Below are 17,620 nucleotides of genomic sequence, written 5' to 3'. Positions count from 1 at the left end.
AAATAAAATTTTAGTTGGATTGCAATTTCCGACATGTAATTTTAGAATGATTAAAAGGTGTCCCACAACTTACGACTTGAAAAAAAAACGATGTGTCTCAGAACATACAGTACACAAAAATATTACTTTTAAAATTAATTTATGGTGTCCCAACAAATACAGTGTCCCAACATATGCGGTAAATACGGTAATACTCAAACTCATTTCTCAAATATGCACATAAACTAAACACTATAAAGGTAATTCTACGTACTAAACAATCATAGTAATTAAGTATACATACTACACATAATTACAATTACAATGCTGTAATATTCTGCAAAAATCAAGCAAATAACTTACTGACCTTTACGAAGCTTTGTCTTTCTTTATTATCTTAAGTTTTCCTGCCAAATTACAAGTGGCTTTCTCAGAGTAATCCTATTTGCTCAGCAATCTTCCCAGGAGAGCTAAATTTTTGCTTGCTAGTTAGAAGTTATAACTTGGATTGAAACTGTTACCACACCCTCCTTCTCAATTCCGATTAGATGTCTCTTTGATTTGTTCCAATCAAACATAGCGGGCAATGTCCTCCTCGCTGTCTGTCCACATGGAGACAGATTTAGAACGGGCCTGGTCACTTGTGGTTTCTCTGATCTTGGGACAAAGCTGTAACACCTAGCTGGGAAATCGCTCTATCTAATGCCTGTGCCGATTCAAGATGCCAGATCTTCTCTCTGGTCACGGTAACTTTGCATAATAGATTAATTCTAGCCTGTGGCAATGTTCAGACATCAAACATGGCTTGTACTGAACCTTAGTTTATATACAACTTACAAATTGGGCTGAGCAAACGTGACATGACTATTTACCATGTTTTATAGAAATTACAATCAAATGGATTTACAGCTGAGTTGTCTAAAAAATCTTTTGGAGAGATACTTGTTAATATTTTGTAAGAGCAATTAATTTTGTCTATAATAATGGTGAGTGAACTATCATCAACAATAAGTCAAAACAATTTTTGAAATCTGGAGACCCATTTCTTCATATAAAGTTTCAAACAGATTTAAACCTATAATCCCATCAATTATAACTAGTAACCAAACAAGTTTTATCAAAGGCAGATACATAGAGGAAAATACCTGTACTTTTAATCGCCTTATGTTTTATTCCAAAAAATTCAATTTGCAATGTCTTTTTTTAAAACTGATTTTGAGAAAACATTCAATCATGTTGTACAGCCTTTTATTCACAAAGATGTTTAAGTTTTCTACATTTTAGCATGGAATTTCAGGTGATCCTCTTTCTCCAAACATTTTTATTTTCTGAGCGAAGATATTAGCCCAATCAATTTGGAAAATGCAATTAAAGGAACTAAAATAAAAGACACAGAATACCTTATTTCACATCATGCAAATGACAATTTTGGCACCCAAAATGGTTAAGAGAAGTCCCTTAAGTCAGCTCTAGATCTTATCTACCAATATTCTCAATTTTCAGGTCTCAGTATATACATACTGAAAAAACTAATTATGTATGGATAGGAAGTGCAGCTGGAGGTAGTATAAAGATACTGTCAAAAATATTGTTTAGATTGAAATGCATCTTATTTTATATAATTAGGAATTAAACTCTCCATATAGTTTGATAATATCATCTAGCCAAATTATGAAAGCAAAACTAGAGAAGTTAAATCTTTACTGGTGCAGCAGTTGAAGAGATCACTTTCCCAACTTGGACAAATTGTAGTTGTGAAAAGTTTGGCCATATTCTAAGTTTACCAAAACCTACCTAAAGCTAATCTTCAAAAGTCAGATGCACTTTCCAAGAGTTTGTATGGGGTGGTGGAAAAGATAAACTTAAAAGAAAATTGTTGTGTAAAGAATATTTTGAAGGTGGTTTGAAACTAATAAATATAAATATGTTTGAGCCTTCTTTAATACTAACTTGGGTGTGAACACTTGTCCCATGTAAACCTAGATGAAAAGTACAAATACAGATGTGTTTTTCATTTGATGGTTAGATTTTATGGCAAAAGTGAGATAATGCTTGAAATGCATTCCAGAAAAATGCAAGCACAGCATATAATGCAGTGCTGTCCAAACTTTCTGACACCATGGGCCACTGAAAAATGTTTTTCTTGAAGCCGAAGGCCGCAGCAGAAAACTGAAAAGCAATGACTATAAACCTGCTTGAGCTCTAGCGGGCCATTTAAAATCAGCACTGATATAATGAATTACATAACATATTTACGACAGAGGATTCAGAAGATTTTCCTAAAGCTCCACAAGTTATAAGCTTTTTCACATGTGTAAGCAAACTAGCCAATCAAAAATGTCTTTTTACACACAGGAATCCAGCTGATCAAAAATGTCTTTTTACACACAGGCATCCAGCTAAATAAAAATCTCTTGGAAGCAGATGTATTTGCATGCATTCATGACTAAACCCTAAAATGTGTTTTCTACCCCCATTTCAGGCAAAAAATGAATACAATCTCCAGGGGTTAAAGAGTTAATCAGTGAACTTCAACAACATCATCAAATTTGAATATTCTTGCAAATTTGATAATTTGTGCATTAATATTTTAAAGAAACTACAAAAATAGCCATTTATTGGCAATTTGGAAGAAATATCTGTAAAAACTAGTTAAATCATTTGTGACTGATGTTCTTTTACTGCCCATTGTTGATCAATTGGATAATTAATAACAAATATACAGAGTGGATCTATCCATCACTGACATCTAAAGCACACAGCAGCAGAACAGATATACATGCATTGGCAGATAGTAGTGCTTGCTTACAAGTGAATTTATCAGTCACTGAGGAGGCAAGGCACATGCATGCAGCAGATATACCTGTCAATTGTAGTTAAAGAGTTAAAGATTACCTAATTAGAATGAGCTCATTTCTCTCAAAATCAAGCTTGTCTGAGATCTTAAAGATACAAAAATGTACTCCAAGCATGATCAAAATTGGATCAGAAATATAACCTTTAGAAGTGTAACAAGCTCAGCCAATCAGATGCAAGATCACCAAATTTGAATGCTTGGATCTTGCTCATTATCAAACACATACAAAATCTGAATAATAAAGGCATATATCGTAAGTCTCATGACAATCAGATCAGAAATACCACCTCCAGAGTGGTAACAAGCTCAGCTAATCAGATGCATGAATACCTCATTAGAATACACTGATCTCACTTATTATCAAACTTGTCTGAGATCTTAATGATATTCTCAGTTTAATCAAAATTAGTTCATAAATAAGGCTTCCATTGTGGTGATAACTTTAACCGATCGGTGTAGTAACAAGGTTAACTAATCTGATGCATGCTCACCTCAGTAATATGCAGTGATCTCACTAAATATCAAACTCATCAAGGATTTGGATGATACACACCCATATTCCAAGTTTGACTGAAATCAAATCAGAATCAAGGACTACAGATTGGTACCAAGCATATGTTGATGAATGAATGCACAAACAATGCATAACAGACACAGGGTCATACAATAGGCACAATTATGGCCTGGCAAGCTAAACACATGTAAGTACTACTGATTGCCCAAAGAATTTATATGCTCATTACCTGATATCATACAGGTAAATAGTAAGTATTCAAAGACATAACACACATAAAGTGATATCCACAAAAACTAATCAATTTAAATTAAAATAATTAATTTACTGACAAAGCATTGATAAAACATTAACCTGTGAAACAGTTCATACACGAAACAAAGTTTTTATGCGATGTAAAAGGGGTTAGATTTAAGCATGAATCACTTGAAAACTGAACCCATAACGCTATGCATTGCAGTGATGTTCAAATACACACCAGATAAGACATGACTTAAAACAAGTATCTACAAGAGACAACTGACCACAAACATCTAACGAATGTCCTAAAGTGACCAAAATTTTCAGCTTGGCCTGAGAGTCGAGATGTCTGTGTTTCAGTATGTCCACCATCAGCTTTAAGCCACCAAGCTCTCCCAGTTTCTTTGCATTTTCCTCTAAGACAACAAGAGAAAACAAGTCCATGAACATACATGTGAGTAAATATAAAAAAACACAAAACTTTTAACTTCATATATTTTCAATTTCTATTCCTTAGTTTTAATTTTGAGATTTCAATTTATGACTTTTATCAATACTCTTTAGATACCAATTTTACAGTATTTATTACTAGAAAATATTTCTGTATATGAACAACAAGGATACAAATAATAAAATCTGAATGTTATTAACTGTAACTACAATAAATCATTGAAAAATTCGCTCACAAACATTTCAAAACATCTAATATAACATAAGGCAAGAATTAACGGTTCAGGCTCAAGTCTCTTGAAGCCAACTTTGAAAGTTAAATTGTTTGCAAAGAGTAGATATATCCAAAAGTGTTTTTTCCTTAATCTTTCTTCAATAGTCATTATCTGAAAGAATGATGGACATAAAATAAGAAGGTATCTTTGCAGGCTGCAATCTTTGAAAATAAAGATATTTTCAGTCATACATCACACATATATGTACATATGCATGAAATAACATCATCTGTGAGGGTACATCATAGCATGTTGACATCCTTGACTTTGACAAAGAACAATAGTCAAAGAGTGAATTTTGTCTCCAATGTATATATGTAACAAAAAAGCCTCCCCTTTGGCCCAATATATGTAATAAGTGATGTGTGTGTGTCTGTGTGTGTGTTTACCATTTTCTGTAATACACGAGTCCAGAGTATTGATAAAGGAAATAGCCATGGGAGTTGATTCTGAAAGGCTTAACTGGGAGACAATATTTTGCAGCTGTTTGACCATTATCTCCAGTCCACCACACTGTCTAACCCTACTTTGATTGTTGGCTGAAAAAAGGCAAGAAAAAGTTTTAGTCTAACAGTAATATCAATCCATCATGCATGAATCAATGAAAAATAGATAACTAAGGAATCAAAACTGCCTCGAAAACCTTATCTGTCAATAATCTGTATATGGTAATGCCCTTGTATGGATAAACAGCAAGAGACCCAAGTGGGCCTTTGATAGCTTACCACCCCAACATTTGTCTAACAGCCAAATGGAAAAGCAGTTTACTATGAAGTCTGGGTCACTTGGATGCTTTCTTTATAATTCCTTCCATGCTGTTGATTGAATGTTAACTGTTTCAAGGTTTAATTTTTAAACCTTCATCCATATTTTATGCCATATCAACATAGTTTGTCAAATAATGAAAGATTTCAAGGCCAGTATTCCATGATGCTTTTGTCAGGTTTGGTCAAATTCTGTTTTGTTTCATTGGAGTTAGTCAAATTCTGTTCAGATTTTTTTAAAGCAGGTAATGTTGAGTAAATGTCTTTGTTTTTGTAATGGCATATATTGTTCAAGCTAGTATACTTTATATAAATTATGGTAAAACTCAATTTTTAATAGATGTTATTGAAGGTTTTCTATTTTTTTGGTAATAGAAGCCATATTTGATTTCAGACTGACAGAATAAATTTATGAGCCCTTCAATCTATGATGCTTTCTGTAAATTTGTTTAAATTCTGTTGAACTGCTTCCGAGAAGCAGTAATTTAAAGAATTTTTCCATTTTTTGTAACGGTGGCCAAAGCAGCCTGATGCTGATTCAGCATTATTTGTATAAATCAGAAAGTCTTTATCCAAAATGGATTGTAAGATTTGGTCAAATTCTGCTGAGCAGCTTCTGCCTGAGAAATTGTTTAATGTTTTTCTATTTTTAGGAACACAGTCATATCTGATGGTGGAATGGGATCATTGGTATGGATTTGACTCTTCCCCTTGTGCTTCAAGTAGTGCTTGAGAGCACAGACCAGGCCTTGCATAGCTGCTTCCCTCAGCTTACTGACTGACAAGTGTGAATGGATGACCACTCTTTGCTTGCCCACTGCCAGCAACCTATTCGTAGCTACAAGGTCCAGCTGTATCATTAGCAGGTGTGAAATGATTCGTCGATATACTGATGCATCAACACTTTTGCTGAAATGATACACATATCGATACGAGACGGTGAATCGATACAAAATGATCCTTACTGTATAATGTTATTTTAGTCTTCAGCATTCATTAATAATCATTATTAGTTGCCTTGTTATTCTGTAAAATTATAATCCATCTGAAACAGCAAGTGCAGTCACAGGTACTCATGTTTATTGGTAAAAACAAAAACGATTATTTGAGAATACTCACTTGCCATCAACAAGTTAACACAAAGTGACATGTTTCATAATCTGCCCCATTTCATGTTACTTATCTTAACCCAGAAGTATGTTCAACATATACTATACATTCCAAATGTGTTCCACATGTTTAATGAAGCACTTCACACATTATTTAATAACCACTTTCACGCAAAGTTTCTATTTTGAATTGTATCTTGACTCCTTTGGTTAATTTAAAAGCTATGCTACTGGTGTGTTGCATGTTGAAATATGTTACACTGAATTCTCATTTTGTGGTTATTGCTTGTTCCACTCCAGGTTAAACAATAACCACCAATCAGAAATCAATGGGTTCTTGATGAATGGTAACAGTTGTGAAACCAAATTTGATTAGAAAAACATGGCCAGGAATAAAAATTATGGTGCAGTTTGAAGCATTCATGAAGTAAGTTTTACAAATGCATGTTTAAAATCTGGGCTACCTAGAAAATCCCAAAATGTCTGACTGCCGGCATGGTTAATAACGATTTCATTCTGCAAATACTTGCTGATGATAGTAATGATGACAATAAGTTATGATGTATATCAGATTACTGGAAGTGGGAAAGTGTTAATGGAGACACCAGTGTGTGATTTTGAGCCCAAAATGGTGTTAAATACGAGTCAGATGTACATGCTGGATAGACAAAAAATAGATGGCATGAACCTTTCAGCAGTATTTCGAAACTAAATGTACAAAGGGCAGAATACTGAACCTAATTAAAATACAGACAATTTAAAATCATTATGCAATTTTTAATTTCTTTTAATTAATCACATTCTCCCTGCAGATCATATGCTACAAAACCATAAACATGTATCCATATCAGGGTTAAGATAAACTGAATAAAATAAGGGTCAAAAAAAGCAATTAAGAAGTAAAGATATTTATTTTAATACCTCTGTCTGCACAAGCATTGATGGACTAAATACCCTTTTACAGCATTATGGAACAGCTAAGAAATTTGGCATTGTAATCAGTAAACTACTGATTTAACAAAGGAAGTTTATGGAAGTGAAAAATCCTATTTTGGAGCAGCTGTATCCAAAAGATAATGATCTCTGGAAAACTGTACATAAGATTCCAAAAATCAGTTTCCCAACATATTCAAACTGACAAAGCTAGCTATGTATATATAGAAAGAAGCATAAAACAATATTGATACAAAGAAAAGGAGCAGAGAATGAACAGAATCAACAGATTAATGCTTTTACAACTAGAGGTGACATCTGCCAAAGATGTTGATTTCAGCAGCGCTATAACCATGTGGAGCAGAAAGAGAGAGAGATGGATACTGAAGTTTATATAAATATTGACCTATGACCATTTCTTCCACCCCTTCATCTTTGTTTGATAAAGGAGGAAATCTCCCTTAAGATAAAATCCTGTCATCATATCTCCTTAAATTGTCCATGGGAAACAAATTTGGAATTTCTCTTTTTATGCAGGGATATTTAACCACTGAATGATGCTGATGGAATAAATGAAATCAGCATAGAATGAACAATGGGGCAGATTTCAAACTGCTCAACTTTTTCACCTTGTGTAAGTTAAAAGAAAATTGTAGATAAGGACTGGGTGTAGTCAATAGTTTTCCTTCTTCAACAGCAAATACAAGTACCTGTGGCTGCACCAGTCTTTTGCGTATGCAGGAAATAAAATGTGATAGATTTTGTTGGTATTCAACATTATTCCCATGCAAGGATTCATCTTAGATGAGATTTATTTTCTTTGCACAAGTAAACTGCATTATTTCTTCTGTTTTGAAAATAGCATCCTAATGTCTTCCAAGTGTAAGTAAGACAAGAAATTGGTAATAATATGTTTTGTTGTTCAAACAAAGGGAGTTAAATGGAGCCACCATTAAATGGCCTAACACGTTGGATAAAACTCACTGCAACCAACAGGCAGTCTCTTTGAAAGTATTGTTGTTATCTTCTCATCAATGAGAATTGCATTTAAATATATGATAACTATATGTCTATCTGTAGTCTGCATACTGGAAATACAACCAAATGTGTCAACATACATGAAAGGGCACCACCTATTTTACAAAGATGGAAAGAACATCAAGTTCATATGTGTATCGATATGTATTGTATAGCAGGCTGCATATCATGAATCGTATCAATACGTGGCAAAGGTGTATCATTTCACCCCATGTCATTAGGAATACAGAACCATCCAATCTGAGCTTGTTATATGTCGGGTCCACTGAAAGGGCATGCAACTCGCTCATCCTGCATGCCTCAGCTTAGTCTATAATAAAAAAACACATTTGGCATGATTGCAGCTTCAGCAAGGTCCTGGCTAAAAGCTCAAACCGATCTGCATTCAGCCATTCTATTTATGAAACAGAGCAAGAGATTTTTGGTCTACAATTTGATAGCAGGTCTGACAGATTCTTGTTGTGCTCTAACTACTCGTCATTCATGATGCCTGATTGTTTCAGAGATATGGAGTGATACCAAGTGATCATAACAGGTGCTAACCTTTTCTCCTATAGAAATGAACAGAATGAAGTTTGTCAGTTTTAAGTACTGAGGCACTTGGTGTGCAGATGCCGTTGATACTGCACCAGTCCCACAAAACTACTGCTTTCCTTCTAAGTGAAGAACCTTCTAGCTCATGAGATTATCTTCAAAATAGAATGTTAATTTTCCGTTTGATGCAAGGTTCTCCTGGCAAAGAGTCAAATTTGGAGGAGAAGCCTATCTGGCAGGGGATGAACCACATGTGACTAAGGCTGTTTGAGCAGGTTGGGCATTGAACTTGGGGATGTCGGTTGCTAGATTTAGCAGATTCTTCACCAAGGTTTTGTTACATCTGAGGAGGGCTATTAGAACTGCTTTGCATTTCTGACCTGTGATTTTCTATATTAGTTTTGGTACTAGACATTTGGGTTCATAACTGGGGAGATGATTTAGTTGGGCAGTTTATGATTACACCTTGTCACAGAAAGGTCTATCATTGGATGTGTTCCATCTGATGTTAGAATATGGATAGACATACCATTTGGTGTGAAGGGTTAGGCCCCTTCTTGACAGTGAGTCAGCCAGGTCAGTGAGCTTGTCAAGTATGTCTAATTAGGACCATTATCTTCATATTTAAGCATCAGAACTGAAAATCCCAAACACAGACACATGCGTTCTTTCATAATTGCATCTTCTTACTTTCTTTATTTCACACAGCACATCAAGTCCCAAACCAAGACACATGCGTTCTTTCATAATTACATCTTCTTTCTTTATTTCACACAAGCACAGAAAGTCCCAAACACAGACACATGCGTTCTTTCATAATTGCATCTTCTTACTTTCTTTATTTCACACAGCACATCAAGTCCCAAACCAAGACACATGCGTTCTTTCATAATTGCATCTTCTTTCTTTATTTCACACAAGCACAGAAAGTCCCAAACCAAGACATATGCATTCTTTCATAATTGCATCTTCTGACTCTTTATTTCACACAAGCACACAGAAACAAAATTCTCTCACTGTCATTGTCAAAACATGTGAAAAAAACATCAATGTTATTTTGGTTGGAAACATTTCAGGCTTTTCAGTTTATAATTTAAGGTTGGTATCAATGATGATGTGCTTATACAATTACTGACATACAAGAGTTCAATCCTGAAGGGACTGATGCTCTACTAGTAAAGAATTTCTATGAATTTCAGACAAGAATATTTCTTATTTTTAACTGGGAGTGCTGAATCCATGTTTGATATTCTTGAGCAATTTGATTTTTAAATTAGTCACTGAAGCAACCATATTGGATGTAATATAGCACCATTATCATTTAGGACAAACTGGACAGCATGAGAAGTCTGATGATGAAAATCCCATATTGATATGACCATCCATTCAGAAGAACTAGTGACATCATTATGATTATGTTTATTATGGCAGACATATTGGAAGTCAGAAATCGGTGCCATTTTCATTCAGAACCAACTACATATCATAATTAATCTCCTGGTGAAAACCCTATGCTTATTTGTAAGACTGTGAATACAAAGTAATGGGTGATGTTGAATAATAATTAAATTCAGATAATTTTATTACTTAATGATACTTAGTTTTGCTGTTATGGATTTGTGATGGAATGATATGATGCCATTAATGCTGTGCTGATGTATAAATTTAAGTCTGTTCATTAGGAATTTCAAATCTAAGTAATTCACTTACCATTGTTGGCTACAGTCAAACAAGTAAGAGACAGGATTGGTCGGACAACCCTGAAATCTGTGTACTGCTGCAACAATCTGAACACATATGGAAGAACTGTGGCACAAATCCTCTGATTTTCCTCTAAAATAAGCAAAGATTTAGTAAAATCATCTAAATCAAATTCTACATTTCCACTTGTGTAATATGCTTCATTCCTTCAACTTAAAAGATTTTCAAACAAAAGTCTCTTGAAGGGACTGATGTACTACTGGCTGAAAAGAATAGAGTATTTAAAACATTTCATCTATTCTTGCAAAACTCCAACATAACAAATTTTTTAAAACAAAAATATTTTCTTATGTGTTTAAATTAACATGTCAACATAAAAAGTGCAATACAAAAATCTGACCCTGAACCTGGTATTTTATGGAACTTGTCTCAGATACTGTCAAGAAATATCCATAGTCTATGTCTGTTTTAATCCGTAATTAATCTTTTAACAACAAGAGTACCATGAACAGTATAGGACTATATGCTGGTACTAGTAGGGCATGGTTGATTCTGGAGATTATTAATCAATGGGTCTCAATGACCTGGACAAGTTTAAGGTCTTGAACTAAAGTTACTCAGAATCAAAAGGTTTCTTTATTACCCTAAGTGAAAGTCATCCAAAAGTGATAATCATAAATATTATGAACAAATCTTGTCAATATAGATGAGATCAGACAAAACCTATAAAAGGCATATCTATGACTGAGAGACAATATTCCTATCATTCAGTTACAATATTCTAAATGGTTCTTGAGGAATGCTGATTGCATGCAACATTCAAGATTTCTGTGTGAAGACAAAAATATTCTTGATAAGGAATATAACACTATCCAAACTGTACACGAGACTAAACCAATAAAGGCTTATGTGATAATGTTTGTACCAAACTGCATCAGAACATGTTGACTTGTTCTTGAGCTATGCCAGTTACATGCATCATCAAATGTGAAGTAAATTGTCATGGTCCATAACTCAATCTAAGATGATGTGGCTGTGACAAAACATGTAAAAAGCACATCGAGGTCTCTGAGATAATGTTCATACCAAACTGAATCAGAATATTCTGAATAATTATTTAACATTAGTTATAAACAACATCCCATGTGAAGATGTGAAGTTAATTGTCAAAGGCCATAATTCTACCTAAAAATGGAGTTGATGGGAAAGACAAATAAACATAAATGGCAAATCTAAGTCACAGCCGAGACAACCATACATGGCAACCCTGGGAGAGGTATAGACATAAGTTTTGCTAATATAAGTGGCAAAAAGGCATAATCGGAGCAACAACAGTGTAATCTATGTATTACTAATACTAATATTATCACCCCTATTTTGCTGAGGCTATGGCATCATAGTTAATATATTCCATAACATAATTACAGTACACAGTATGAAAAATGAACATTTTTTTAAAAAAATAACCTGGATTTGCAGGTCAAAATACTTGGCAATAATGAGCAAAATCCATGTGGATTAAAACCAAAATATAATCACAAGCCATACTGAAAAATTATTCATATTCAATTGTCACTTAAACTAATCTACATATCTAGCTTCTAGTGAAGATTATAAAGTCAACAAATTCTTGATGAAGAGCTTAATCTAAGTCATGTATTGCATAACTCTCATATTCTTCTTTACAAATTTGCAAAGCAGTGTCGATTTGTCTTTTTTACTGATTTGATAAGTTTTTAAGTTTAGAAAGACCCATCTACTCCAAGAATTTTCATCCAAAATTAAACCTTAAAATAAATAAATATCTGGTGCCATTGTCTTTAAAAATACAGACTGGTCTCATATATAACAAATCTGCAAACCAATGTTTCAAATTAAAGAAACCTGTCTGTTATCTTGGAAATGGGTCATATACAGTTGATATAAATAGAAAATTGAGAAAGTACACATAGATCTCTGATGGACAAATGTAGCTCTTACACTATTCTTATGCAGCAGTCTTGTTTAGAATATTCTCATATTTTCATGATGAGCAGAATTAAAGAGATGATAATATAAATGACAAACAACTTTTTATTGTTTTATTTTTATTTTTCAATGTGCTGGAGAAGCATAATCCATATACAGTTGACTGTAAGATGCAACTTGGTGAAAAAACTGTAATGATTATGACAAAAGCGTAATGGTTGGCACGTATGGACAACACACACCAAACTGTTTCAAAATATGCTGACTGGTTCCTTTACTATACTGTTACAAGAATCAGCTACAAGGGAGATGTAAATTTGATAATGATACAAAAAGGGTAATAACTCCAACAACACTGAACCTTAAATGGAAGAAAAAAGTTTAAAAGGCACAGATGCAGGGGTTTGGGAGTTCAAACCCTGGTCAAGTCATACCAACTACTTCTAAAAATTGTACTAGCAGCTCCCTTGCTTGGCACTCAGCATTATCAAGTTAGTATTAGGACTGGTTAGCCTGGTGTCAGGATAATGTGACTGGCTGGGACATGATGTTACATGTCTGCAACATGATGCCTCAATGTTTGACATTACTATAAACTGCCACACTGCAGACATCATAGCAATCAGACTCAAATTTTTAATGCTATGTTAAAAGTCCAAACACACATACACACACACACACACACACACAACAGACAATACAAACATGTAGATAATCTTATTTAAGTTTTGCCACCTCGTCTACCATTTTTCCTTTGAAATTTGCATTACTTTAAAAATTGTTTTATCAAATGCTCAAGTCACTTGTATAAATATTACCATGTTTGAATATCTGGTTCACCTGAAATGAGCTGTACCATGGAATTGCCTGTTCTGGATCTTACTCTCATCTAACTTTAATGTTCACTTATTATCTACCAGTATTTATTATAGTAATTCTGATGTTTCTGAATTACTTTTCAAATAATTAATTCATTGATTAAGTGAAAAATTGGGCAGCTGCATAAATTTAACTCCTTTTGTCAATAATTCAACCTGTAAATACAATCTTCATCACCACAGGTATTCATTTAACCTTCAAAATACATTATGTTTACATTACGAATCAGAGGTCTACTCAAACCTTGAAAGTCTTGATTGCCAAATAGGTTGTTATAAAATGGATATTAATTGCCATCATATGGTTTTCATCACCTTTAGTGATCTTGGCCATCGTTAGCTTCTGCATACACATTGATGGACATGCACTGGAGAAACGTAACAGGTGTGATTTTTTATTTTTTCATAACAAAAATCATGCCCAAGTGGTGATTAGGGTAAATATATGGGGGACATAGGAAAAAAAGTTGTGGGAAACACACAATCCAGTACTTTTGGTGCAACACTGCATATATAAAAATGTGAAGGAGGTAATGCATGAATGTATCTAGCATAACTACTTAAAGCAGGTGTTGGCATCCTGATAATGGCACATGTGCCAATAGTGGCACCATAAACATTTTGGAAGGCATGTGGTATGAGTTGTAGTTCAGTATTGTATGTACAAACAACAATTATTAAATTAAAAGGATGAATACGACTTGACATGCATCACTCTACAAATGAACAGACTTGCCACATCATTTCTAACGGTTGCCAATTCCTGATAGAGAGATTCAATCAATTTTTAAATTTTCCAATGTGATGAAACAATTCACCTTAAAATCTGCACTCAACTTCAAACATGTTATTTAATACTCCAGATCCAACAGATTTATCATATGTAAATCCTGCATGTGTAACTTTAACCAGTAGAGTGTAAACTTTAACCAGTAGAGTGTACAGCAACAAACAGAAAGTTACTGTACAAATTGTCATAGAGATGAGTGATTAACAGTCCTTATTACCATATCAGCTGTATTAAATTGTTACAAACAATCAATATATTTAAGTTTTTGGGTACTTGTCAGATCTATACCATTTTGAGGATTGTTGGCACACACACTAATAGTGCTGGTGACACTAGACCACAACTGTAAGTTATGACTCTCCTCAAGCTCTTCAAACCATTCATCCTTCTCAGTGTCGCTATTAGGGGGAAGCTTTTTGGGCAATGTTGTCCTGCAATAAATTCAAAGAAATATTGATCATGGAAAATTTTCATTAATTACAAGAAATGTAAAATGTGAAATGTGTATTAAACTTGCTGCTGGGCTACTGTAGCAGCAGCAGAAAGATAATTCTGTCCAATTAATATTATTCTGATAGACGTTAATGGGACAGAGATGGGCATGTAGGGAGATAGACCCAATCTGGCTCACAAAGTGTTAGGGGTAATTTCACATGTCACTTGAACATCACACTCACAGCACAAGCATAAAAAGTAGTCCTTTTTTTTTCATCCATCACTATGGTTGAGACTAAAAATGGTAGTTTTACTAACTTTCTATGAGCTTTATTTCCATGAGCCCCTGACTGATGGTTTAAGACTTAAGATTCTCCACTCTGGCTCTTCCCTCTAGCAGATAGCCAATCATCCTCTTACAGAATAATGGTTGGTGTTGACATCAAGTGATTTGAGACTGTCAACAAACTCATACATTCTGCTAGTGCTAAATTCTTAGTATCCTTCAGATTTAGTGAGTTCTCACTTTGTGAGATTTTCTCAAACTTAATATTGAGGAAAGCTTTTTAAATCTATGGACATAATAAGGCTACAATAAAGTTACTTTCACAATAAACTAATAAAACAACATGGGAGTGTTACTGTTATTTTAACAAAAAATAGAGATAACATGTTTAATTTAGCTTTAAATATGTATAAATTATACAATATTATGAATACTATTTAGTAATTTGGTAATATCTGGTTATGTATTATTTCCCTAGCGCTTTATATATAAGGAAATTTGCCTAACCCATTAAACTGGGAACTGAACTTTTATAATTTCTTTATCTGCACAAAACAGACAATAATATAAAAACAAAAGTGGTGTACAACTTAAAAATGTTTGTTACTTTCTATAGTTACTTTTTACAAATATTTATTTACCATAATATTAAACAATTTTCAGTAATATTATTTTTTTTGTTATTGTAAATTTAATTTTATGAATTATAACTATACTGAAAACATTGTACAAAACTGTTCAAAGAGACGTAATTCAACATTAATTCTGAAATGGAATATATTTAAGAAAAATATATACATTGGGTTCACAATTTGCTTACAGGCAAACCTATCTAAAAAGTTCTAAATCTATTATTATTTATAATCTTCATTAATTTATAAATTTATACTTAATAAATTATACAAATTTAAAGGAAAATAAACAACTTATCTCTCTTTCTACATACATGTTCTACTGTTATATTTTTGTATAGAAATATATGGATCATAATGACCCCGTTTTATATACAGTGGTCCCCCCATATACAGCCACCCTTTCTGCACTGGGAAAGTGGTCTTATAAGACAAGTGGCCTTTCCAGAGGGGGACTATATTTGTGAGACATGTATGTATATGTTATTTCAAGTAACATAAATTAATAGTTCTTAAAATTAAGCATGAAATGTAAGTGGGATATTGTTGGCATGCACATTGCAAAGCCAATGAAAAACGTTATTTAAATCTTGGTAAATATGTTGTTTCGTATTTAACCAATTCGGCCCCGATCCCGTCTGTAGGTGTGATGAGGCTGTACCCTACTTCCAAGCTCTGCAGCATCAAGGTCATTTAAGATACACCAACGTGGGTGGTATTTAAAAATAGCAGACAGATATAGCTACAAAATGACACCAAATAATCTGGAAGTTCTAGTTGCACTACAAAATACAGAGGGAAAAACCTCACTTTTTTTTACCCATTCTTTTCTTCACCCAAAATTTGCTCGAGGTCGGAATGCGATTTTGTGTCTGGATTTTAGAACTTTTGGCCTCAGAACTAAGACATACCGGTCTTAACTGCACACAGACAGATGATTCTTTGCAAAAACTAGGATAAGGTGGGCATTTGGAATAAACTGCGGTCTCCATACGAAAATGATGGGTCCATTAAGCAAAAAAAAAAAAAAAAAGAACTCCAATTTTTACCCTTCTGCTCATGCATGCGCAAGCAAAATAACCAATGGAAAATGATGTTTCTAATACAACTAGTCTTTAGTCTCATGGAAAATCTGTTGAAAGCCGATGTATTATGATGTATTCAGAAATAGCCCCCCAAATGTCTTTCCTACGCACATTTCAGGCAAAAACAACAAAAAACTCTGGGCCCAAATGAGTTAAAATTATTCTCTTCCCATTTACTCCATTTTCCTACTGCTAGAGAATATTTTCCTTATCTTTTATGATCTTGTTTATTTGAGTCTTCTCAACATAAAATCTTTTGGAAAGTGAACTCTCCTCAATGTCGTCAAGTCAAATAACTTACTTTTTCTTCTAAAGTATTATTTCTTCATTTACGTGATGACATGTTAAAGTTTGTAACGATTTATTTCTATGTTGCTAATTGTACAGTACTGCAATTTATTTTTGCAGATGACATTTTTGTACACGAAAAACCATTTTATAAAGGAAGTGATACATGTACTGTCACATGATTTTTATGTCTTGGTCTGGTACCCTGTTTTGTTCAAAGTTAATTGTTTCTGTGTGTATGTATTAATCCACAAAATCAATTTTTAGCCTATATGACTATGCTATGATCTTGAAAATTACATTGGCCATAATCGTCAATACAAAATACAAAAAATTCGCTGTGTGACCAAAGCACTATTAAAACATTGCTGATTCCATTTCTATCTGACCATGTTATGATCTTGACAATGACATCCAGTTGTAATCGTCAATTCAAAAATAAAATCCGATGTGTGAAGCCCAAAGCTCTATCAAAACATTGGTGACTTCATTTTTATCTGACCATGTTATGGTCTTGACAATTACTTCCAGTCGTAATTGTCAATAAAAAATAAAATCCGCTGTGTGAAGCCCAAAGCTCTATCAAAACATTACTGACCCCATATCAAGCAAATGTTGGCTTTAATGATATAACAATAACCATAGTGGTATATGTACTTTAGCCAACACTTATTTCAGTAACGAAAACCTGACATCCGGATACTGACATTGGGAAAGATAATCAGATTACTTACCTTACAGTAATTAAATATTGGTTCTGCACATATATTAATAATAAATGTGGCCGCTTGTGAGGGGTAAATTTTTACATATGTGCACTAGTATGTTGGCCGCTGGTCATGTTAGAGAGGTGGCCTTTCTTGA

At 33.7% G+C, this 17,620-nt stretch overlaps 1 protein-coding gene across 1 annotated transcript in view; it reads right to left on the bottom strand.

Moving 5' to 3' along the window:
- The window catches only part of LOC149784908 (uncharacterized), a 67,651-nt gene that overhangs the window by 45,051 nt on the left and 4,980 nt on the right, over positions 1-17,620 (bottom strand). The window contains exons 3-6 of the mRNA XM_089931264.1: positions 14,319-14,461; positions 10,404-10,526; positions 4,705-4,854; positions 3,875-4,006 (exon numbers count right to left, since the gene is read on the bottom strand). Coding sequence (XP_089787390.1) covers positions 3,875-4,006; positions 4,705-4,854; positions 10,404-10,526; positions 14,319-14,461 — 548 coding nt within the window. The remainder of the gene's footprint in view (positions 1-3,874; positions 4,007-4,704; positions 4,855-10,403; positions 10,527-14,318; positions 14,462-17,620) is intronic.

This window comes from Sinohyriopsis cumingii, chromosome 13 (assembly GCF_028554795.1).
Source record: "Sinohyriopsis cumingii isolate HCF-2022 chromosome 13, ASM2855479v2, whole genome shotgun sequence".
Taxonomy (NCBI): Eukaryota; Metazoa; Mollusca; class Bivalvia; order Unionida; family Unionidae; genus Sinohyriopsis; species Sinohyriopsis cumingii.
This window is presented reverse-complemented; position numbering and strand designations above follow the sequence as displayed.